At 44.4% G+C, this 24,457-nt stretch overlaps 1 protein-coding gene across 1 annotated transcript in view; it reads left to right on the forward strand.

The window, feature by feature from the left end:
* Positions 1-24,457, forward strand: part of LOC136675335 (receptor-type tyrosine-protein phosphatase F-like) — a 186,576-nt gene that overhangs the window by 87,789 nt on the left and 74,330 nt on the right. Inside the window, exons 3-5 of the mRNA XM_066651822.1 lie at positions 8,612-8,757; positions 9,129-9,270; positions 22,549-22,737. Of these exons, the coding sequence (XP_066507919.1) occupies positions 8,612-8,757; positions 9,129-9,270; positions 22,549-22,737 (477 nt within the window). The remainder of the gene's footprint in view (positions 1-8,611; positions 8,758-9,128; positions 9,271-22,548; positions 22,738-24,457) is intronic.

The raw sequence follows: 24,457 nt of genomic DNA on the forward strand, positions 1-24,457 counted from the left end.
CTAACTTTTCCACTTACGAACCGGGTCACGGAATGGATCAAGTTCGTAGGTAGAGGTTCCACTGTACTTATTTTTGCTGTTTCAAATCACTTAAGGTGGAAATGTCTCCAAACTCTGCATTACCGAACGTGCTACAAAACTAATTAACTCGAGTTACAAATGACTTTCTGTGGTAATTCAAACAGTGAACACAAACTCACAGTGAAGTTGTCAGCCACGAACAAACAACAGCCTTTTTACCCTCAAACACGCCATTCCAACTTAAAAGATGCTTAGCTTCTGAATGTAAACAACCAGTAAGAACTGAGATTACCTACAATTTTAGACGCTGAACAGGAGGATTTCCCTAATATATTCCTGATTATATATTCCTATATTCCGTAATATTCCTGATTAAAATGCGCAGAACGGCAATTTTCAAATGCTCAGGGTGTGTTCACTTATTTTCAGAAGATCTACAAAAACATGAGTTTCACTGTACTGCACTCGAGCATAATCACATTTATCATCACAGCTGTAAAACATTAAGCCTTAAACAGATCAGTTTAATGAGTAAATGAACAAATCGAGAGGGAAAGAGAGTGTTACGGCTCGGATTGTTTGAGATAATGCTCTGTGTTGAGAGTTAATGTTCATTATTCAGAGCTAATTGGAAGCAGGAGGTTGTGGGGTGGAGCAGGGTGGTGTTAATGGAGGCGGTTTCGCTAAAAGAGACGGCGCTTTTCTGCTAAGTGTTGTGAGTGGGAATGCTAACTCACTAATCCATTATTAATGGAAGTGAATGGCTTTGTCTCTGGCTGAAGTATTGATTCCTCGGACTCCACACAGATCGGATCTGGAGATTAGATTTCTCCGTTTTACCCTCAGACACTCTAATGCTTCATTTAATGCCGAATTCCCAGAGGGTTTTTGCTTTCACTTTTTCTTAAAGTACTTGTATCAACATTAAAGCAAATCTAGGTAAGATTTGGTGTATTTGGTCTTGGGCTCCCCCTACAGTTGCAGAACGCATAATTTATTTTTCTAGCACTGGGCAGAAATTAGTGTGGTTTCCCACTCTCCTTCAAAAGTTACTTCAAAAGTGTTGCTGCCACAAAGGTCATAGGTCACTGTCTATGTGGAGTCCAGTGTGTTTTTTCTTGTCTGTCCAAAAGGAATGGGGAGTTACATGAGAAAGGGCATCCGGGATAAAACCTGTGCATGTGATCGACAGTGTAGACCATCGACTTGGGTTGGATGGTGGTCCGAGGTGGCGACCCCTAGTGGGAACAGCTGGGGCTGAAATACCAACGGTTTTTATGTTTATTCAATTACATTTCAGCGGAAATACAGCAATTCTGAAGTCCACTGTGTCAAAATCTCACTACATTATCTTCACTCATGTACTGAGTATTCACTCATTCACACATTTTAGAAGCAGACCAATGACGTAAGGTCTAAAATGTGTGTGAAAGCTCTCAGCTCTGGCTACTTTTTGGGCCTTGTTTCATGAAAGTTCTTGTCAGGGATGTCACCAACTATAAAAATAGTTCTGTCTCTAGGAGATAAATGCCTATGTGTGTGTGTGTCTGAGAGTGTTAGGACACCTGTTCCTGCACCTGTGGCTTTGTGTTTGCTGTGAAAGGATTGTGACAGAGTCTTGGTAACCTGGGAGGTCAGGCCTGCTCTCGTCTCCTCGCTGATCTTTGACCTCTCAGCTCAACAAAGCCTCTCTGAGATTGAAGCGACCCTCGCGGAACCTCATCCTGGAGGTCTGAGATGACGCTTTAAAGCTCAAGCCAGGCGCCTCAAAGACCTTTTGAGCCTAAAACACGACATATGCTTGAAAATCTGAATTTAAAAGCTGCTGGAGTAGCATAGAGAATGTATAGGAAGAAATAAATGTATCATATTTACTTTTGAAGAGTGCATAGCCTTTTAAAAGTCATGACATTTTTGTTTTTCAACTTGTGCGCACCAGAAACTATGTGATCAGCACCAGATATATCATAAAGGTGCATATGGTGCATAAAGGCCAAAGTTGAGTGAACAACGGATAGTAGTAATAATAATAACTGCTTAGTATCTACTGCCAACTTAATAATATCTGGTTCTCACCATATGGCAAATAGTGCTCACTAAATAATAGTTGGTTCTTATTATAAAGTGCATACTGCTCACATAATAATATCTGGTCCTCAACACATAGCAAAATGTGCTCACTCAATAGTATCCACTTCCTATCACATAGCACATGGTGCAAACCAAATATTATCTGGTTCCCACCATTTAACACATGGTGCTCCCTTAATAGTATCTAGTTCTAATCACTTAGTACATGGTGCTCATTAAACAGTATCTGGTGCTTTCTAGATGTGAAGAACTCCATGAGTCTGGCTTCTAACTCATTCACTCACTCAGTCGTGTTTAGCAGGCAGAAAATTCTCCACAACGGGGAGCTAGATTGCAGCGAAGTGTACAGTGTCATGTCTATTCTTCATGGTCAGTGTGTGCTTCTAAATGAGTGAAGGCCAGTCAAGCAAACTCTAGCCTCTGGTCATAGGTCAGTGTGTGTGTGGGGGGTCAGACTAATGTTGTGAGGAGTCATTAATACTCTTTGTGTGTGTGTGTGTGTGTGTGTGTGTGTTGACTACCCTCGCTCTGTGATCCTTTAAAAGCTTGTATCTCTCCCGGAAACACTCTTGTCTCATTCACACACACCTTCAGCTTAAACCCCACCGTTTTCAGGTTTTTTTTTTTTTTAAACATGCATTAATTTGAAGCATGTGCCTGGATGAGTTTAATGCCCCTGATCCTTGCTCTTAACCCAGTGAAGAGGCTGGCTGTGGGGGGTTGTGGGGGCAGGGGAACTCCGTTCCCTGATGAAGTCTAATAGAAATGGCCTGACAGATGTTGGGAAAGGACTCTTGGAAGTCAGAGTGATGCTAATCAGATTGAGAGACTTTGAAGTCTCAATGGCATGCACGCACACAGACACACACACACACACACACACACACACACACACACACACACATTACACACCCAGATACCACCCCCAAATCCCAACAGACACCCATGCATATGCACACACTCTCCAGTCAAAGTGGCTTTGGGATCTTTCAGCATTTCACTCATAAACAGTGGAGCAAAAAATATACATAATATTATAAATGTAAAAATACTTTAACAAACTAAAATTGTACAGCGTTCAGGCCTGAACTGTCATACAGAGTTAATATAGAAGTCTGTTTGAAATTAATTACCACGATACTGATGAGTTTAGCTACAATGCTAATTGGTGTATATTAAATTCTGTTCAATTTTAGCGACATTAGATTCATAAACTCAATGATGGAAGATAACGGCCTTAGCACAGCGCAAGAAAAAATGTATGTGTTTGTGATAAAGATTAGTAAACTTAGTAAACTTAGAGTCACAAACTGAGCCACGCACAGGCTGAGCTCAAATAAACAAACAGTACTCACCGTCGCCCTCTAAAGGTGGTATAGCAGGTTGTTAAACACATTGTGCCTCATGGAACTGGCTTGTAACTCCCTCACATACATATATACACACTCATTCATTCACATATTCACTCACTCACTTATGAAGCCTCTGTCATTCACAATTTCATTCATATAGTCACTTGCTCAATAAAACTCCTGCAGAAACACAGTCTCTCTCTTGTTATTGCTGGAGGACGTCACCATCTGTGGAGAAGATTCCAACAACGTCAGGATAATGGTGTGTGTGTGTGTGTGTGTGTGTGTCCACTGCAAAATCTAATCTACGGTGTCCTGACCGGACCCCCTGACCCTTTGGACCACCGTCCGCTCTGACATTTAAATGACATTTACGCTCCGCTCCCCCGGAGACGCCTTTGATTGGCTCTGGACCGACGCAGATCCTCATAAAGTGCCTCCTGTCAGTTTTACCCACAGTAAAGTCCCGAGGACAAGAGAGAGACGCGTCCTCGGTTCCTATGAGATTCTGCCAGACCCCCCATCCTGGCTGCAGATGTTCGACACCTTTAAAACGCTTTGTGTTTCATGTGCCTGAACCAGCTCCTGTATCTTTTGTTATTCCAGCTGTGGTTCTGTACATTTCATGATGATTATGTAAACAGGAATGATCCAAGAAGATTTAGAAATAAAGTATTGTAAATTTGACTTGCACCGAAGGTTGAGATGTTGCCATTTTGATGACACAAGGTTTTCCCATAAGAGACAGTATAGTGCCGTATCGATTCATATTTGTATAATGATCACGATATGAGTTTCAGTGATGAGGACAAGCCTGTAAAGTTGAACACTCTCTCGGGGTAAATACAGTGTTTAGTGAACATTAGTGTTTCAACTTGTGCGCACCAGAAACTATGTGATCAGCGCATACTGTTCACATAATAATATCTGGTCCTCAACTCAGCAAAATGTGTTCACTCAATAGTATCATCTTCCTATCACATAGCACATGGTGCAAACCAAATATTATCTGGTTCCCACCATTTAACACATGGTGCTTCCTTAATAGTATCTGGTTCTAATCACTTAGTACATGGTGCTCATTAAACAGTATCTGGTGCTTTCTAGATGTGAAGAACCCCATGAGTCTGGCTTCTAACTCATTCACTCACTCAGTCGTGTTTAGCAGGCAGAAAATTCTCCACAGGGGGGAGCTAGATTGCAGCGAAGTGTACAGTGTCATGTCTATTCTTCATGGTCAGTGTGTGCTTCTAAATGAGTGAAGGCCAGTCAAGCAAACTCTAGCCTCTGGTCATAGATCAGTGTGTGTGTGTGGGGGGGGGGGGGGTGTCAGACTAATGTTGTGAGGAGTCATTAATACTCTTCATGAGTGTGTGTGTGTGTGTGTTGACTACCCTCGCTCTGTGATCCTTTAAAAGCTTGTATCTCTCCCGGAAACACTCTCGTCTCATTCACACACATCTTCAGCTTAAACTCCACCATTTTCAGGGTTTTTTCCAGTGTTTAGTCAACATTAGTGTGTGTGTTTGTCTAGGGGTTAATCAATGACCAGTAGGGTCCTTGAAGAGTTATTGTGCTTTTCCCTAAGCAGTCCCTACTCTACACGGCCTTTTGTCCTGGTCCTGGAACCGGGTTCTTTTTAGTCTCTTCTCTCTCGTGGTTCTGAGCGAGCTGAGTAGGGACTAAACCACGATGTGCAAACCTTGCAGAGGTATACAAGGTCTTTTGAAGAGGTTCACATGCTCCCTGGATCATTGGCAGATCAAACAAAAAGGAGCAAACTCTACTGATCTGTCTGAACTGATGACGGAGCAGTGTTCTGTCCCAAACTAAAACAACAACAACAACACGCCTATACACGATGAGCAGAGACCATGCAGTGGAAAAGCGTCACAACAGCGTCTTCAGACATTTCTCTTCATCAGCAGCATGTTGTAGACGACTAAAGTTTATTCAGCACTCCTCCAACAGCAGTGTGTGGTGTTAACTAGATATTGATTTTGTTTGTGGGTTCTGTGGTGTTTTATGAGCAGAAACAGAGCGAGAAAAGGACGGATCACTCTCTGTATTGTTCTCTGCTGAAATATCGTGTAGTACTCTGGTGTTCACACACTCGTTCCTACACGGCTGAGCCGTTCGTTGGAGCTCTGCCCTCCGGTCTTTTATCGCGTGGCTTGTAACAGTGGTTACAGTACGTGCTCTTCTCTAATAGCGTCGCTTATCAGCGGATTATCAGCAGGAGGAAGTTCTCTGATTACTTCTGTCTGCTCTGCTGATGTCAGGACTTTAAAAAGAAAATAGGAAATACACAGAATGGCCATAAGTTTGTGGACGTGTACTTAGTTGACATGTATTTACCTGCCAGGCAAGAGGAACAAAGTGGTAACTCTAACCTTTAGGCCGCACCTGCCCCGTCTCAGAACCTAGTGTTCTCCCTACATAGACGGCATTATATGGAGCTTCAGATGCTTCCTTATCGTAGAGTAGTTTGGTTTAACAAGGACTGAAATACCTCATTTATTTTATGGTTACGTAACAGTATAACATTGAAACTGGCAGTGGTGGATTAGGTTAGAGAATTGGACTTAGGGCCATAAGGTCACTGGATCAATCCCCTCGACAAGCAGGAAAATGGGGGCAGGGTCATTGAAGGAACAGCACTGTCTCCTCCCTCAACGTCCACAGCTGAAAGGCTCTCAAGCAAAGCAGTTAGTCTCCAACTGCTCCCCAAGCACTGTGGGTGGCTACCCTTCATTTCTGAAGAATCTAGACTATTTTTTTATTAACTTCTTTAATATGATCATCTTTGGCTTTTAAAGTTTTATAAATATATAGAATTGAATTAACTCTGGGAGGAGCAGGTGTCCGCAAACCTTTTTCTCCCATTGTGTAAGAGTGGAGAGGACTCAAGGACAGGTGTAGACTCGTCTCTAATGTTTTGTCTCGGTGCTGAACAGATAAATATGTTTGTTTGACAGTTATAAAAACAAATGGCTGTCCACATGTGTGCAGTTAGTAACACCCCAAGGCTTTTTTCCATTGTTTACATTTACTCTGCAGATCCGTTTCTCTGCTGTTGGTTTTATATGATCTTGAGATACTGATAAATGTTCATCAGATTCAGGATATTCACCCCCTCTTTTGGTTCCAATATCAGAACTAAATTGAACTAATAATTAATAATGTAAAAGTTCTGTGTTTTTATATAATATCCTGAGAGTTAGCCTGTGTTGTGCAGGTATGAGTGGATCAGACACAGCATTGCTGTTGGAGTTTAAACCCCTCACAGTCACTGCTGGACTGACAATAGTCCACCAAACAAAAACATCCAGCAGACAGTGTCCTTTGTCCACTGATTCTAGGGGGTTATTCAATGATCAGAGAGGGGCTTTTAAAAGATGAGGTGGTGTGAGTTATGCTTAATTTGACTCAGGACATGAAAACAATGCGATAAACACTTCCCTGTTGGTTCCAGTTGGTCTCTACCGCAGGTCGCTAAGTGATCTGTCAGCTGTTGGACCTGATGGAAGTGTGTTAGTGTGTGTTTGTGTCCATCAGAGAGATACAAGGGTGTGTGACTGCTCTCTCTTCGTGTCGCTCTGCTCCCGGTCGACGTGCTGTAACATGGTCTGTTCAAAACAAACAAGAAACCTGTTTCTCCAGAGCGTCTGACAGAGCCCACATCAGAACAGGAGCTCATTGTTCCCCCTCAGCTCAGATCTCACACACCCCGCCAGCTGGCTGTTGGTGTTTACATGCGCTCCAGTCTTACAGTGTTTTAAAGGTGCTTTCTATCACATTCTGCATTGGGACCTAAACAGAGTGACTGAGAGTGGGTTCACGATTGTTAAAGTGGTGGTGAATGGAACCAAACGTCTGCCTCTAAAAACTGCTCACATAAAGTGACTATAGGCAATGCATCATAGCAACCAACTGAAATACCATAGCGACCACTAAAGAAACTGCCGGGGACAGTTAAGAAACAACCTCAAATACTATATGTCCCACCTGGGACATATTAGCAGCCCCCATAGCACTAGGGACACCATAGAAACCAGCTGGAAGACCATAACAATCACATGTGGCACTTAAACAACGATCTGAAATACCATTGCAGCCATCCTGACTAGCACCTGGGGCAGCTAAGCAACCATCTGAAATACCATTGCAGACACCAGACGTAGATTAGCAACTGCCCTCATAGCACTCACCAGAACCACCTTAGCAACCATCTGAAATACCATTGCAGACACCAGACGTAGATTAGCAACCGCCCTCATAGCACTCACCAGAACCACCTTAGCAACCATCTGAAATACCATTGCAGACACCAGACGTAGATTAGCAACCGCCCTCATAGCACTCACCAGAACCACCTTAGCAACCATCTGAAATACCATTGCAGACACCAGACGTAGATTAGCAACCGCCCTCATAGCACTCACCAGAACCACCTTAGCAACCATCTGAAATACCATTGCAGACACCAGACGTAGATTAGCAACCGCCCTCATAGCACTCACCAGAACCACCTTAGCAACCATCTGAAATATGATAGCAACCTCCATAGAAACCACCGGGGACACCTTAGCATCCAGCTCAAATAGCATAGTAGCCCCCATTGCAACCAGTGGGGACAGTTAAGAAAAAGCCTGTCATTGTTTACTTATTAATTTCGCCAAGTGATTAGAGAAACAGGTTCTACACCTTCACCCTACGCTCATCCCACACTTCAATAAACTAGTCTGAAAACAGGCTTCCTTTCAAATTAGCCTCCAACGTAATGAATCCTTTTGAGCTGGTGATGCCTAGCCGACTGCTGCAGTTATTTTGAAGGTGTGTGCCTCCCTCAGGCAAGCTTCAACTGCTAACCCAGCCAAAATATAAACTTTTACTTCATTTTGCACTGTGGTGTCAAGGATAATTCCGTTCAGTAATGGATGCTTATACATCATTGGTTGTTAATTAATATTAAACAGACTTGATTATTTGGTTTCCGACACTGTTCAACACTGTTAGCCATTAATAAACTACAGTGGAATAGTATTTGAAGTGGAATAAAATATTTGCATTGACATTTAAGATTTAATATCTCTCTCTCACTCTCTCTCTCTCTCTCTCTCTCTCTCTCTCTCTTTCTCTCTCAGGCTTACCGAGTTTTATAAAGACTCCCGAGGATCAGACGGGTATTTCAGGGGGCGTGGCCTCGTTTGTGTGCCAGGCCGTGGGCGATCCCAAGCCCCGGATCACATGGATGAAGAAGGGCAAGAAAGTCAGCTCTCAAAGATTTGAGGTGAACTTCCAAAATAATAAGAACTTCCATTTTCCAGTCCTCTGCCCCACCATGGTTTAAAATAGGAGTTCCCAACCTTTTTTGAAAGACCAGGCGGAGGCGGGGGTTTTGGGGGGGGGGGGGGGTTCATATTTTGCTGTTGTAAAAGAAAGACTTGGTTCAGAAAATCTTTATTGCAGCATCGCATAATCAACCCCAGATCTGTCAGATCAACCCCAAATCAACCTCAGATAAACCTCAAATCTGTCAGATCGACTTCAAATCAACCTCAGATCAACCTCAAATCAACCTCAGATCATCTTCAAATTAATCCCAAATCTTTCTCTCTCTCTCTCTCTCTCTCTCTCTCTCTCTCTCTCTCTCTCTCTCAGGTGATAGAGTTTGATGATGGTTCTGGTTCTGTTCTGCGTATCCAGCCGTTGCGGACTCACCGAGACGAGGCGATTTACGAGTGCACAGCCACTAACAGCGCCGGGGAGATCAACACCAGCGCCAAGCTGACCGTGCTGGAAGGTACAGATCACACATCCCTGGACTAGTTCTCATTTATGAACTCATTAACTAATCTTAGTTTTAATATAATATCAGTATTGATTTTAGGGTAGACTATAATGACCTGTGCTGCAAGGTACGCATCAGTAAGAATGACCTCCTGACCCTCCCTCTGAGCACGCACTTGTGTTGTAATATGGTGAGAGTGGTTAGTGGACACCACAGGGATACCCAAGGGTTGTGTGACTGAATCGCTATTTACTTTATACGTTATGAATGTTACTCCTCGGGATAGTAATGGACACTGACATAGTATGAAATAAAACTAAATATGGGGCATGAGTGTATGTTTTAAAGCCAGACAACAGGGGGCACTGTGTGGGTAAAGCTAGCTACTGATATTTATTGTTTTACAGAGAGGTTTTTCTGATGTTGCACGAAAGCAGATGGTGTTGTGTAGTGGATAACACCACTGCTCTCCATATGGCAATGCAGGGTTCCAGTCCCAGCTCAGGGAGTAATGCCACACTACAACAAGAGTCCTTGGGCAAGACCCCTAATGCTAAATTAAAATCTGGATGAGGCCATCTGCTGTATGTCATAGATTTAAAGCATAGATATAGTATGGACCTACTCAAAAGAAATGGACAGATGATTGATTTTGGGAGTTTATCTTGTTCTGTTTGACCCTTCATTTTTGTATTAAGGTCATTCCAGGGCATCCAATCAAGGCATTAATAATGGAAACTTTGAATCCAGCCGTGATTCAAAGCTATCTCAGCATCATGGAGGGTTGGTGGTGAAGTCCTGCTGGTGATGATGATGATATTATTATCTGTACTCTGGCCTAAAGCAGCTGGAAGCTGTTGTGCTCCGTTTTCAGATTATTTTTTGATTACAGCCTCAGTGACTCAACTCATGAACAGCCACCGGGCCAAGAACCAGATTAATCAAAGAATTAGCCACTGGTCAAGTGAATATTCCTCCCTCCGGCCCTCAAACATCACCAGAAGCATGTGTTCGGTTTTGCACAAATATCCCCCAACCTAATCTGGATGTAATCTCATTTACAGCTCCGGAGCAGACAAAGGCCAATGAGCTCAGAATTAAACAAAGAAATCATTTTGACTGAAATAGTCTGATTACGTGAGAATGAAACACAGTGGAAGACACAAATTGACATTACATCATTTAAAGTAAAAATGTTGTTCACTGCACTAGTATCTGCAGTGAGATTTTCAGGCTCAAAGGGAAACCCCTCCCTTCTGATGATGCATCGTGAAGGTGGGAGGAGCTTCTGGTAAACTACACCTGTGTTGTGTCCATGTGGAGCACCTAGTAGACATCTGGAGGTCAGGATGTGTAAAATCAACCAGCATTGTTAGCTTTTTCTCCTGGTGTAACTCTGGTGATAGAGGAGTCCCGGTTCGTGGACATTCACACTGTGCAAAGTGAAATTAATCGGAGCAGAATCAGAGCTCTATGTGAGCTCTACAAGGATTTCTGTCCTTTTGGGGACGCTGTGTTTGTTTCTGAGTTAGTGTTAGAGCTGGCCAAAATGACACTTTCTGACCCCAGCAACATAAACAAATATAACCTGTTTCAGAGGGACTAAGCTTCAGCTCTAACACTGTTCCCTAATGATGCCTCATCTGTCCAAAACCAAGGAGTTCTTAAAGAGCACCATCTGCCTGGCTCTATTTGGGTGGGTGGGATGTCCCCCTCTGTCCCCTTGACATCTGTGGGCTGATCTCCTCCACTGTGTGTGGCTCTCTGGTGATGTTGTATTAGCGACAGTGTGAGAAGAGGCAGTGCTTGACATCATGAGTCTTGGAAAAAAGCAGGTGGTGGTCCTCACTCACATAATTTGGGGGAATAAATATTAACTAGAAATAAACGCCTCAAGTTTAAGGCCTGAATGACCTTTTAAGTGAGTACATCTCGTGTAATGAGCAGATAATTCAGTGTGTTTTCTAGAAACATTGCTTTAAACAAGCTCAATTATCCTGCCCCGAAATACCAGGCCAAAATGACCCCATAGCGCTCGTCCAGCCGTCTCCTAATGAGAAGGATTAGTTCTAATAGCTGCGCTGAAAATGGTGTCGCTTCATTTTTTTTCAGCGTACGTTCAGAGCATTGTGTTTTATTTTGCATTTTTTCCCCTCCGCAGCCCAGCTTTCCGAGGGGTTGTAGAAGGGGGTTTTATTTTGGAAAGTAGAGAGAGTCCACTGTGGGTGGAGGTGGATGAGCTGGACGCCCCCAGGACGCTGTGGGATGGAGAATGAACTCTATTTATAGCCCATTGTTTGTGGCACAGTAATACATCAAGTGTGCAGCGGCGACAGGCTCGCAAACACGGCACAAAAGAGAAGGTGATGGATGATCATGTGCTCTAACCACTCACTAAACTACGCCCTTTTCCTCTGGTTGGAGGGAGGTGGAGGTGTCCAGAGTGATATTATTATTAGTCCTGGCTGCTGCTGCTGAGGCTTTTTGAGGCCTTGATGATGGAGGTGGGATATCGGGGGTTTTCATTACTGTATTAATATTAATATTACTGTAATATTGATCTAATTAGGGCTGGGCGAATTAATCTGCCACTTGGAAGCAACCTAAATACCAAGGCAGACCAAGCGACTCAAGCAGCCAGTACCAAAGAAAAACACAGTGTCTGTGATCAGGACGTGCTGTGTTTAGACTATAATTAAGACGACAATGAACAAAAAGACGACCAAAGCACAATCGCACACCAATCACACACCGATTATAAACAGTGCTCAGAAAACAAGAGAGGAAAAAGCTCCCAGCAACATTAGAAAAAATATCCCAGCTTTAATAGTGGAGCATATTTACAGCCCACAACTTCTCACTGAACTATGACAGAAACAAAATAATCATTCATCGTAATCGTGGTAAAGTGTACAATTCATCGTGATATTGATTTACACTCATATCGCCCAACACTACATCTAATTAACTAATTAATTTTAATGCTGTATGTTTTACATAAGGGGCGGCACGGTGGTGCAGCAGGTAGTGTCACAGTCACAGCTCCTGGGACCTGGAGGTTGTGGGTTCGATTCCCGCTCCGGGTGACTGTCTGTGAGGAGTTTGGTGTGTTCTCCCCGTGTCTGCGTGGGTTTCCTCCGGGTGCTCCGGTTTCCTCCCACAGTCCAAAAACACACGTTGATAGGTGGATTGGCGACTCAAAAGTGTCCACAGGTGTGAGTGTGTGAGTGAATGTGTGTGTGTGTGTGTTGCCCTATGAAGGACTGGGTTGCCTCCAGGGTGTGTTCCCGCCTTGTGCCCAATGATTCCAGGTAGGCTCTGGACCCACCGCGACCCTGAACTGGATAAGGGTTACAGATAATGGATGGATGGATGGATGTTTTAAATACAACTGCTCACACGTAAAAGTCCTGGAGCCATGGAACTGTGATGCATCAGTCTAAGAAATCTAACCACTGACCACTGACAGTGGAAATCAATCCACAAAATAATAATATAAACACTGAAGCATATTGTCTATTAGCTATATCTGTATTACTCTCTTAATTTCCTTAACAGTGAGCTTTATAGCCCTCCAACCCACACTTAGCATTGAGCATGGTGACCTTAAATAACACACAAATAAAGCCTTTTAAAGATTTATTCAACAGTTATTTCATTGTTATGACATTGTGAGACATAAAAACATTTATCAACCTTCTTCATGATTACATGTAATCTGCATGCATAATTATATGCACTCTGGCAATGAATACACACACACACACACACACACTCGTACAAAATCCCTGTCCCTGGACAATTACATTTCAGCTGTAAAATATAAAGAAACTGAGTCTGTGAATCTGTGAGTGATTTTGGGACCAGAAGGTAGTTAACATTTTCAAAGCCCAACCACAATTACTCAAGTGTTATTTACCTAACAAGGCCTGTCCCTGCATGCACAGGGCAGCAGAGTGTTGTACGGTGAAAGACTGATGACTGTGACAGTGACTAACGCCGACTTCGAAGGTGACTGAGTGATTAAACTGTAAACACTTCCAGCGGAAAAGCTCCCGCTCGTTCCACAGGTCGTGTCTGAACCTGTTTTCATCCCGGAGTGGGAGAGGGAGCGCGCTGCTGCCCACCCACAGGCGTGGTCTCTAACCGTCACTCCGCCGTGTCACGGCTTTAATTTCTCCACCATCTGCAGCCCGCCGCCGTAGATCACACACCTCCGACAGATACAAACTGCTGCTGTCGACAGCTCCACTCCCAAGGCCGCGCGCCACATGGCCAACCGGGGTGGATCACACCCCCCACCCCCCAACCCCCCACCCCCAACCTGCGCCTGCCACTCCCACCTCAAGGACTCAGGAGAAATATTACGGCTCGATTGGTGACGAAATAAAACATGGTCCTCGGCCTTCACCTCACCGAGACGAGCTGAGCCTTGGAAGTGATGGGAATGAAATTTACACCACACTGTGCGAAAGTCAGAGACCAGCCTTCGGCCATTGAGTAAAGGTTACTCAGCTTCATCAGGAGATGGAATATAAAATAATCCAGTGTCAAGGGGAATGTATTGATTACAGAGAAGAAGGGGGATATGGTTGCCTTTTAAATCCCCTTTGAAATCCTACATTTTACCCATTCATAGTCGTAGTGAACACACACATACACACATACACACACACACACACACACACACGAGTGGCAATCAGCACATACACACACAGGTACCATGCTCAATGGCACATCAGCCAGGGATTTTGAGGGAGGGTAAATCACTTAAGACATTAAGAAATTGGGGGGTATTCCACAAAGCAGGCGTTCTCAGTCCAGTTAGCCAGATAACTTGAACCCAAAGCTAAGGGCTGTCCATTAGAAATGTCACCCAGCTGGATTTGGACTGAAGTTATCTGGCTAAACTGAGAAATCCTGCTTTGTGGAGTATCCCCCACCCCCACACAATGGTGTCACACCCGACACAGTCCCAAGCTTCACCTTTGAGTCCATCCTTTCTTCCACAGTGAGAACAACTCAACCCCGTGGGTCTGAAAGGATGTGGAGGATGTTGAGAAAAAAAACCCTGCCCTGAGAATAAGAAATAGACACAAAAGAAGCTGCTAACCTCTCAGTAAGATGTATTTAAACTATTAGGAGTGCTGTCCAATGAGTGGGGAGTGGGGGCGGTATTAAAAAATAAATATCAAAACGTCTGTCATAAACTAACTGTGTTTATTTTGATATTTTTTGATTACTGTTTAAATGATGCTGGCTTATTTCAGTTTAGTTTTCAAAATCTGTCCCTGGGGGTTCTCTTGGGGTCTTACACTATGATTATCTCCTCATGCTTTGGAAAGAGTATCGTGATACATTTTATTGCGATGATGATGATTATGTGTCGATATATCGACCAGACGTGGTGAAGGGGCTTTTGTATTCACCTCAGTCAGTGTTGGGGGTCCTTTGAGGACTGACCACATCCATCACTTCCTCATGAAACAGCATCGTGATCTAGTTTATCACGATATCTATAACCTCTCATCGTATCGATCCAGCTCTGTTCTCTTTCCCGTCCCCCAGATCACAACGAGAGCTCCCCTTTAATCCGCTGTGTTTTTATCCGCGGATCGTCTGCTTTGTGAGTGCGGTCACGGATGATAGGAAACGTCTCCGGACTGTGGAGCTTGATTAGAGCAAGTCTTTCCCGGGATTGTTTGATCTCTGCGCCGGTCTGGTTTTTGAGAGAGAGTGCGAGACAGAGCGAGACAGACACAGAGAGAGAGAAAGAGACCTGTCACACACTGAAGACCGAGAGGGATTCAATTAACCAACGCTACCATAGTCCACCACCCTCGCAAGCCTTCACACACCCACAAACACACACACGCGCACACACACAAACACACACACGCACAATCTTGTATCTATGACTTGTGGGGATTTATCATTAACCTTTCAATTCCTACTGGGCTAAGCTTGATCCCAACCTTAATACTAAGCTTAACCCAACATTAAAACACATCTTCACATTGAAATGTAATGGTTACATTTTGGGGACTAGATGGTGGACCCACAAGGAAGACAGGGCCCTACAATGTAAGTGGGCAAACAGGTCCCCGCATTGTGATATATTCCTTGCACACACACACACACACACACACACACACATATTAAAGCATCTTCCAACAACAACAATCATGCATAAACACTGCCTCCTTTTAGTCAGCACCCTTTTATATTAATATTCTCTAGAATATTCTCTGATACACGCCGTCCCACACAAACTGACATCACCAGCTGTGACACACGAAAGGTTTTACTGTCATCCACAGGACTTTAAAGCAACACTAGATAGTAATTCTATCTGAAAATAACAGCTTCAAAAACATTGTGATGCTCCACCGAGCCGTAATATGGAGGACAGGGCTGCGTCATTGCTACTCTGGGCTCAGCACTTCAGACACTGCTCTATGTAACTCTTGGAGGAGGGTAGGGAGTGTAACCCCACCCAGCCTCACTGATGTTTATGTGGCTGAATGCCATCAGATCCTCACAGCAATGTCCCAGCACACAGTGTAAAGCCTTCAGTAACAGAGCAGATAATTCAGGATGCTGCTTCTTATATCTTGTGATTTTATGTGATGTCAGAGCTCAAGGTGAGAGGTCGTGATTTAGCAGCTCACACTAATGGGTCGTGTGTGTGTGTGTGTTGTGTACAAAACAGCGCAGTGGCATAAATAAACAGACGCCTGTGGCAGAGCTGTACATCATAGTGAAGATGGAGGGAGGTGCAGGGCAGAGAGAGAGACAGAAAAAGAGAGAGACTGAAGTGAGAGTATAGAAGTGAGAAGCAGGTGTATATAGAGGTGAGAGAGAAAGAAAATAGAGAGAGAGAGAGAGAGAGAAAACAGAGAGAGACGAGGAGATAAGAATGTGAAGGGACAGAGACGGAGCAGAGAAAAGCAGAAGCGAGAGGAGAGAGGAACACAGCGGGTGGAAGGAAGGTGCAGGAACAAAGTGAGGGAATGTAGAAGTAAAAGGGTGAGAAATGGAAATGGAGAGGTGAAAGAGAGGGAAAGTGGGGATGAATAGAGGTAAAAGATGTGTAAAAAGGTTGGACAGAGGACAGGGGGAAGGAGAGGGTGTGTAAATTGGAGTGGGGGAAGAGAGAGAGAGAGAGAGCAGGGCGTGTGCAAGTGAGGTGTATATATAGAGATATAGGAGCAGAAAGTGTGTGTGTGTGTGTGTGTGTGTGTGTGTGTGTGTGTGAAAGAGAGAGGTCTGTATTGATTAAGTGTCTGTTGGAGGGAAGTGGGTGAATATTCTCTCAGTGAGAAAAGTGCATTATACCAAAGGTCAGGTCTGGATTCTCTTTCTCTCTCTCTCTCTCTCTCTCTCTCTCTCTCTCTCCACCCCCCTCTTTCTCCCCTCGAAGCTGCTCAGATAAACAGATAAACAGCGGTCTGCTGGAAGAGCACTGACCAGAATGCCTCCACAAAACACTGCACTGACACCTGGATGACTTTATTAGAGAGAGAGCACAAAGCGAGAAGGAGAAGCAGTATATATTCACATTACCCACTCTAATCTCCACAGAAAAGCATGAAATGACATGAGACAATCAGGAGCCACTGTGCCCAATCCCAAGTGTTGCCTCGAGGGGTGTAAAGCCCCCAGTATTTGGCTGTGGAACAGTGGAACTGTGTTCTGTGGAGTGATGGAGCTCAATCCAGTTCCTATGGGATGCCTTGAAAATCCATAAAATTGCAACGTGAGGAGAAGGTCCACCCCAGGATCCCAGGGACCCCACTGTGCTTCCCCCTTGAATCGGTGCAAAAATACATTCTATAATTGTTCCAATCATTTATTCCACAGAAATATAGATGAAATATTGCGTGAAGGTGTTTCAGCGTCTTCTCTTCGTCTGCTCTTTACAGGAAGCGTTTATATTTGTTTACTTACATAAGCACTTATACATATTTTATGAATATTTGCATATTTATGTTTGGAATACTGCGTAACGGCGACTGCATTAGGGTGGATATTAAGTCCTCGTTTCCCAACGCTGATGTAGCTCTTTCAATAATTCATTTTATATTTGATGAAGACTTAATGCCGTCATTAATTAATGAGCTAAAGGGCGGCAGGTGAAGAATGAGGTGTGGGCTTTCTGCTGAAGGAGGGGACGCTTTATTAGAGAAGAAACTGGAATGTGAAAGGTATATTGCTAAGTGTCTGTTTTACAGCTGTCATATATTACACCATTATTCCCCCTCAGAGAACCCCCCCTCCCCACACACACACACACAGATACTTCACCGTTAATTGTCGTCGTCCATCATCTCTCCAGTGTCGTTTCTGTTCAACTGCACACTACGCAAAACAGGCTCTCTACAGAACTGAAAATTGGAGAGCACCCTTCTTTTATTTCATGTCTAGACAACAGAAAAGAATGGAGAAGGACCTCTCAAAGCAGTGGGTCTGAAAGGATGTGCAGCTGGAGAGAGGAAGCCCCGCACAGAGAAGTGGAAATGGCACTGGAGGATCTGAAGTTTCAGGCTCTGAGATTGGAGGCTCTGAGCATGGAGACTCTGAAGGTTCTGGTTCTGACGTGGATATGTTTGAGGTTAGAGACTCTGAACCTCCGAGGTTGGATGTTGATGGTTCTAAGCTCTGAGGTCCGACTTAGAGGTTGGAGGTTCTGAGGCTGGAGACACAGAAGGTGCAGGTTCTGAGGTTCTAATTTGGATACATTTGAGGATGTTGGTGGTTCTAAGGTCTGACGTTTGGAAGCTCTAAGGTTGGAGGTACTCAGGCTGAAGCCTCAGAAGGTGCAGGTTCTGAGGTTCTAATTTGGATACGTTTGAGGATGTTGTTGGTGACTCAGAGGGCGTGAGGTTAGAAGCTCAGAGTTTGGAGACCCTCAGTGTTGAGGATCTTGATGTTGAAGGCTGTGAGGGAGAAGGCTAGAGGCTCTGAGGCTCCGAATGTGAACTCTCCAAGGCTCTGAGTTGGGAGACTATGAGGCTTTGAGGGTGGAGGTTGGGTTTCACTTTTTTTTCCCCTGCGGTTCTGATTTGACCCGTGGCCCTGTGGACAGGCTCCAGTCGCTGTGGTAATTGGAGCTGGCAGGAGGTTGGCATCTGAAATCCTCTTGACACCCCCCCCATGCTTTCATTTATCCTCCCTCTGCTGTCTCTTCCCACCATAACCGTGCCAGACACACACACACACACACACACACACACACACACACTGTACCCTCCTGTACCTGGACTCACAGAGTAAAGGACCCATCTGCACTCTTAAAGGAAACCTACCTTAAAAACCGGAATATTTCTCACTGCAGGTAAAATAAAATATTATAAAATAAGTAGATTATAAATATTATTACAATTTCAAAACGTACCTTTCACTCTCCTGTCCATCAAGTTCAAACCGGTCGCTTTAGTGATGCCATGCTGTGAACTGTTTACAGCAGAGTTCAGGTCGTTCCACTGTATCCACAACATCACACACTCTTTCCTCTCTTTTTTTCCCACTCAATGGTGTCGATAAAGCTCTGGCTTCCTTCTGTCTTCTCAGACAACGCAGGAGATGTCCATCCTCAGACGTCTGGATGGACAGATCCCTCCAAACCTGCCTTAAACCCCATTAATCGGCGGCTACGCTCGGTTTCTCTGAGAACGGTGCTTTGGTTGAGTACAGTAGTGTTCTGAGGTTTAATCGACAACATACCCACAGGCCCCAACGTAGACACATTAACCCAGTTATCTGCAAACTTCTGGAGCTAAAGCACAGCGTCCTTGTTAACCCAGGAGCAGGTCAGTGAGTTTTTGCTTAAGAAAGCATGAGCTCAGTGAAATCGGCGCGTTCAGACTCGCTGCTGTGGCCTGACGTGAGAAACAAGACTCTGACAATAAAACTGCGGGAGTGTGTTTTTTTGTTTTTTTTCTAAATTCCTGGCAACCTCCGCTGCTGTCGGATCCAGGGGTTAAAAGGTGAGCCGTGAGGAGCTGCTGTTAAAACCTGAAAGCTGTTGACGGAGAGTCTTTTGAAACCAGGACTTTAACACTGATTGTGTCTCGCCGTTTGAGACACAGTCGGCTGCGTTACACAGACAGAGAAGTAGAACTAACAGCAGTCAGCAGAGCTTCAGTCAGGTACAAGACTCTAACACTGGGCTATACATTCTACTGCAGCCTTCAGACTGCCCCCTCTGGAGCCCCCCAGTCCCCACTAGGGTGACACACCAGATGATGGTGAGAACCTTAGAGAGTCACCTCAACCAAGGATGGATTCTAAACAGAAGGTCATTGACAGGGATTTTGATTGACTTTCCTATAATTACCGCCTCTGCTGTTCTTCACAGGCTTTATAGCAGATGTTGGAACATTGCTCTGAGGATCTGATGGCATAAGATCAAGTTCTGGCCACGTCCCAAAGGAGCTCCATCTCTCCAGTTCCAGTTCCCTCTCTCCGACTCTGTTGGTATTGAGTGTGGTGACGTTTAGGCTCATGTGCAGATGCTCCAGAGCGTCTCGTCCCAGAGATTACACAGAGATTAGGCCAACGGCGGGTGCAAGAATCTGAATTCTCACTTGTTATTTCAGGTGACTACACAAATCTGTACTGGACCGGACCTCCTCCATCTTCCCCCAGTGCTGTAGTGAGACAACAGTCCAATTACAGACGAGTGCCTCATTCCTCTAGAGCCCTGCACCTTGTCAGAGCAACTCCAGGGGAAACAGTAAGAGCAGAGCTGGCAGCGTCTCGAGCTCTAAGCTCCATCTGTGGAGGTGCCTACGTCCCCGACTCCAGACGGAGAGAGACAAAGACTTTTCTGCAGGATTTTACCCCTCCATCCTCCAGATTAGTGACTGAGCCTCTGTCTGGTCGGGCTGAAGTGTGTGTTGAATGTATTACAAGTGTCTTTAGAGGGAATTCTGCTACTTTAAGGTGTGTTGGAGTGTGGTGTTGGAGACACACCAGGAAAACATGAAGCTCTGGAGCAGCTGCAAATGAGCCTGTGGTCACTAAGGCTGCACTAGCGGTGTGTACAACCCGACAGCATTGGGAGTGAAGCAGTGAAGCTCTGCCCTCTGATAAGATGGAGCTAGGTCCAGTGTCTCTGGGATGAACTGGAGAGCCACAGCTAATGTACCTGACCTCTCCTGGCTTAATGCCATCAAATCCTCACAGCAGTGTTCCAGCATCTAGTCTAAAGTCTTCACAGAGGAGTAGAGACCCTCAGTTCTCTTTGTAAATATGAAAAGTGAGTGATGTCGTTCTTCCCTGACAGAAAAATAGAGAGCTGCTTGTACTGGTGCCCTGTGGCGTTTTCACCGAACACTTCCGCTTCGTATAAATCTTAACCTTCACGTATTTTCTGCATCAGCAGCAGCTGCTTTTTCTCCGTCCTTCTCCTTGTTTCAGTGCAGCGATGGTTATTTTCCTTCATGAGTAATGATGTGGTCAGTAAACTGTTTAAAGTGCACACACACCGCAGTGAATACACTGAGAATTAACATTGACTGGGGCATATATTACTGGGGCATTAAAGTGTGGATCTGGAGTCCACCTACGCACACACTGTGAAACAAGACCACCCAGTCAGTTTTCTGTGCACTGCCTAGGTCTGAATACATGGGAGGAAATAGTCGTTGTGATTGTGCTCTGTCAAGTGCAGAGGCTTTAGAATTTCCCCGACCCTTCTCAGAGTCTGTCCAATCACAGGACCCGAGCGTGGAGAAATTAGAGCACTGAGTAAAAACAAAGAAAAGGAGAATGGAGGAAAAAGAGAACCGAGCAAAAACAGCTAAAAACCAGAGCTTCTGCTCCTCGCTCCTCACTGCTGTGCACTCAGTGTCGGGGTGAACAGCGAGCGCCTCATTATCATTTAAAGGAACAGTAACCGAAAGTGGGTGATCTTAAAAGTGCTGTCAGGTCACAGACATTTCATTAAGACCCTCCTCCAAAGATACATAGTGCAGTTTCTGCACATTTGAGCCCAGAGTAGCAACGACAGAGGCTCTATTCTCCTTATTCCAGCTCAGTGGTGCATCACGATTGTGAAACTGTCATTTTAGTGCAGAAATATTAAATTGTAATATTGTTTTGACTTTCAATGGAAGATATTGGAGCATAAATGACCAGAGTAAACACTCCTCAGGAGCTTTAACTGGAGATATCAGTTAATAAACAGTAATAATCACTTGAGTAGTAGATTTTAGACTCTATATGAGTGTAGTAAATACACAGCAGAGATGTAAGTCTAGTGCGTGGTGTATTAGAGGTGATTTGGGTTTCGTGAGACATCATCACCTTGTCATTCGAAACTCAATTTTCAATGCCCTTCTGTGTTTCTTCTGTCCACACTCAGTCGCCCGCCCAGCTTTAGAACCTGAAATATGACATGTCTCCACTGTCTGTGTAAACAAAACCCAGCAGAGGGTAGAAACACACTCGTCTGAACTCATCCTGCCCGCAGTTGCCAGGGACAGACTCTTGCTGGAGGAGATGTGGTTTCATTGTTATTCAGGAACTCCTCCGAGGAGATGGTCAACATAGAGAAGATAGGAAGCCTTGCAGTAAAACCAGAGCAGGTAGCTGACCTTTGCCGTTTGTATTCGTACGCTGCCCGACCATCCTCTCTGTTCTCCGAGGGCCTTAAGCCGAAGACGGGGCCGCATGTAGCTTCTTTTACATCTTAATGACACATATCATTATCATAGGTTTACATTTACTTACAGCGCAAAGCCACACTTTCTGTTTGTGCTTTCTCAGGGGAACGTAGGATGTATATAACCCTCAGGGCTCTAAGTCAGAGCTGTGAGGATTTGGCCTCAGTGAGAGAAGCTGCAGAGTTTAAAGCAGATGTGATAATTATTTACAGATCTTTGGGATGCAGATAAATACAGATTTAGTAATGACTTGTAAATGAAACATTATACACACCATTTAATGTGAACGCTTCAAGTACTGAAGTCTCTTGAAACAACACACACACACACAAACACATAGACACAGACATGTTTCCTCAGGTTACAGTGTGCACAGATTGGACCCCACTTTGGCGCTCTTTTACAGGGGGTCTAGGGGGCGCTCTAAAAAACTGATATTTTTTATGTTTTATGATGATACTTAGAGTTTCATAGAGCAGTTGAAGTATTATCCACTTATTATTTCATTCATTCATTCATTCATCTTGATCAGCGTCGAGGTGGGTCTGACTACTCACCCAGTCAACAAACAGTTTCACCTACTCACACGCTCACCCCTCATGTATTCCCTCTCTTCCAGAGAACGAGATTCCCGCTGGATTTCCCAGTATAGATATGGGTCCCCAGCTGAAGGTCGTGGAGAGAACTCGCACCGCCACGATGCTCTGTGCCGCCAGCGGGACTCCAGACCCCGAGATCTCCTGGTTCAAAGACTTTCTGCCTGTAGACATCAACAGCAGCAACGGGCGAATCAAACAGCTCCGCTCAGGTGACCACAACACCCTGCACACACACTGTAACACACTCTGCCCTCACTGCAATAATACAGTGCATGTGTTCTACAGCTCTACAGCTGGAACAGCCTCCCAGTCCCACCCCTTTAGCTTGAGATATACTTTATAGCTTTTGTTACTTGCAGTTCTGCTATATTTAAAAATCCCTCACTCCTGAATCCATTCAACCGCACTGTAACCCTAGAATTACTGTAGAATTTGTGAAGGTGTAGCAGGTGTAGGAGGAACTGAACCCCAGTTTGTGATGTGTAGAGTGATGGGCTCATCCCAATTGTGCACTTAATGCTAATTCTCACTACTGTTTGAGTATGTGATATAGTTATAAGTGTCAAGTTGAGTATACTGAAAAACACAGTCACTACTTTTAAGTGTGGTGTCCCTAATCCCTACATAGTGCACTTCACAAATGATTAAACTAATGCTACTACACTCAGAAAGTGCCATTGATGTTACACAGAGGAAAGTGAAACTTAAACTGAATATAAATGCGTTTATTATCTGACATACAGTGTTCAATTTTAGTGCAGGCACAGTTAATTCTGACCTGCACTGTGCACTACGTAGTGTGGAGCGAGATGTTTGAGTTTCAGCCTTTGTACAAAATGGCAGACAGCACTGAAAATGAAAGTTAGTGTGAGGTGCGTTGTCATAGCAATAGTTTACACGTCCTGTTAGTAAGAAACAGTATCGAATATTAATATTTTGTGTACTGGCCTGCAGTTAGTACATAGTATATTCTATATAGTATTAGTGCATAGTACACATTGGGACACAGCCATGTTTTTGACTACTACACCTTACCCACTACTAGTAATTAATAAAAATAAATTAACTCTAGAGCCATTGACAGAATGAGTCTTGGGCATCCATGACCCAGTTGTTGTCCTTCGGACCGCCTTTGGAAGGTACTAATCAGTAGCACCTTCATGTTCAAGAACCAACTGTTTACTTCCTGTAATTATATACATCCCCTCACACTCAACAAGGGGCGCTTTAAACAGACCACCAGTGTTATCAGTGTTGTAGCTGGGGGTGTGGGTGTATATAGCCTTGCCTGGCTTTAAAGAGAATCCTTGACTCGCCCTCAGCATCAAACAAGGCTTAAACCGCCCTAAAACAAAAGAAAACAGTGGGCAATTACAATCAGGTCTGAGGAGCTGCCGATCGATTGGACCCCCCCCCCCCCCCCCCCTTCCTGAAGACCACTGGCTCGGAATCAGGGGCAGATTAGAGGCTTTAAACTTCATCGCTCTCCAGTAAATCCAGCTCATTTAGTGGACGCCTCTTTAAACTCGAGGACGCTCGGGTCACTGCTCTACTGTCTGGAGATACGAGGGTTTTCTGTAGATTTGATAAATACAGCTGATTAATGACAGGTTAATATTACACACTAATATCAGGAGATTAATTTTACAATATTTTCAGCAAGGTTTTCCTCCTCCCTCCTCCATTCACAGCTCTTCTGTCTAAGATTGCAGTCTCTCTCTCTCTCTCTCTCTCTCTCTCTCTCTCTCTCTCTCTCTCCTGTACTAACGCTTGTCTCTCGATTTTTGTTTTGCGTTGGCTTTGGCTTTAAGGAGGTACTCCAATCCGAGGTAAGAGAACCAGATGAGTCTCAAAATAAAAAGGAAGCATCGTCTCATCCTCCATCCCCGATCTCTCCATCTTCACCTCCACTCTCAAAGTCTGAGCTCC

Source organism: Hoplias malabaricus, chromosome X1, assembly GCF_029633855.1.
Source record: "Hoplias malabaricus isolate fHopMal1 chromosome X1, fHopMal1.hap1, whole genome shotgun sequence".
NCBI classification, from domain to species: domain Eukaryota; kingdom Metazoa; phylum Chordata; class Actinopteri; order Characiformes; family Erythrinidae; genus Hoplias; species Hoplias malabaricus.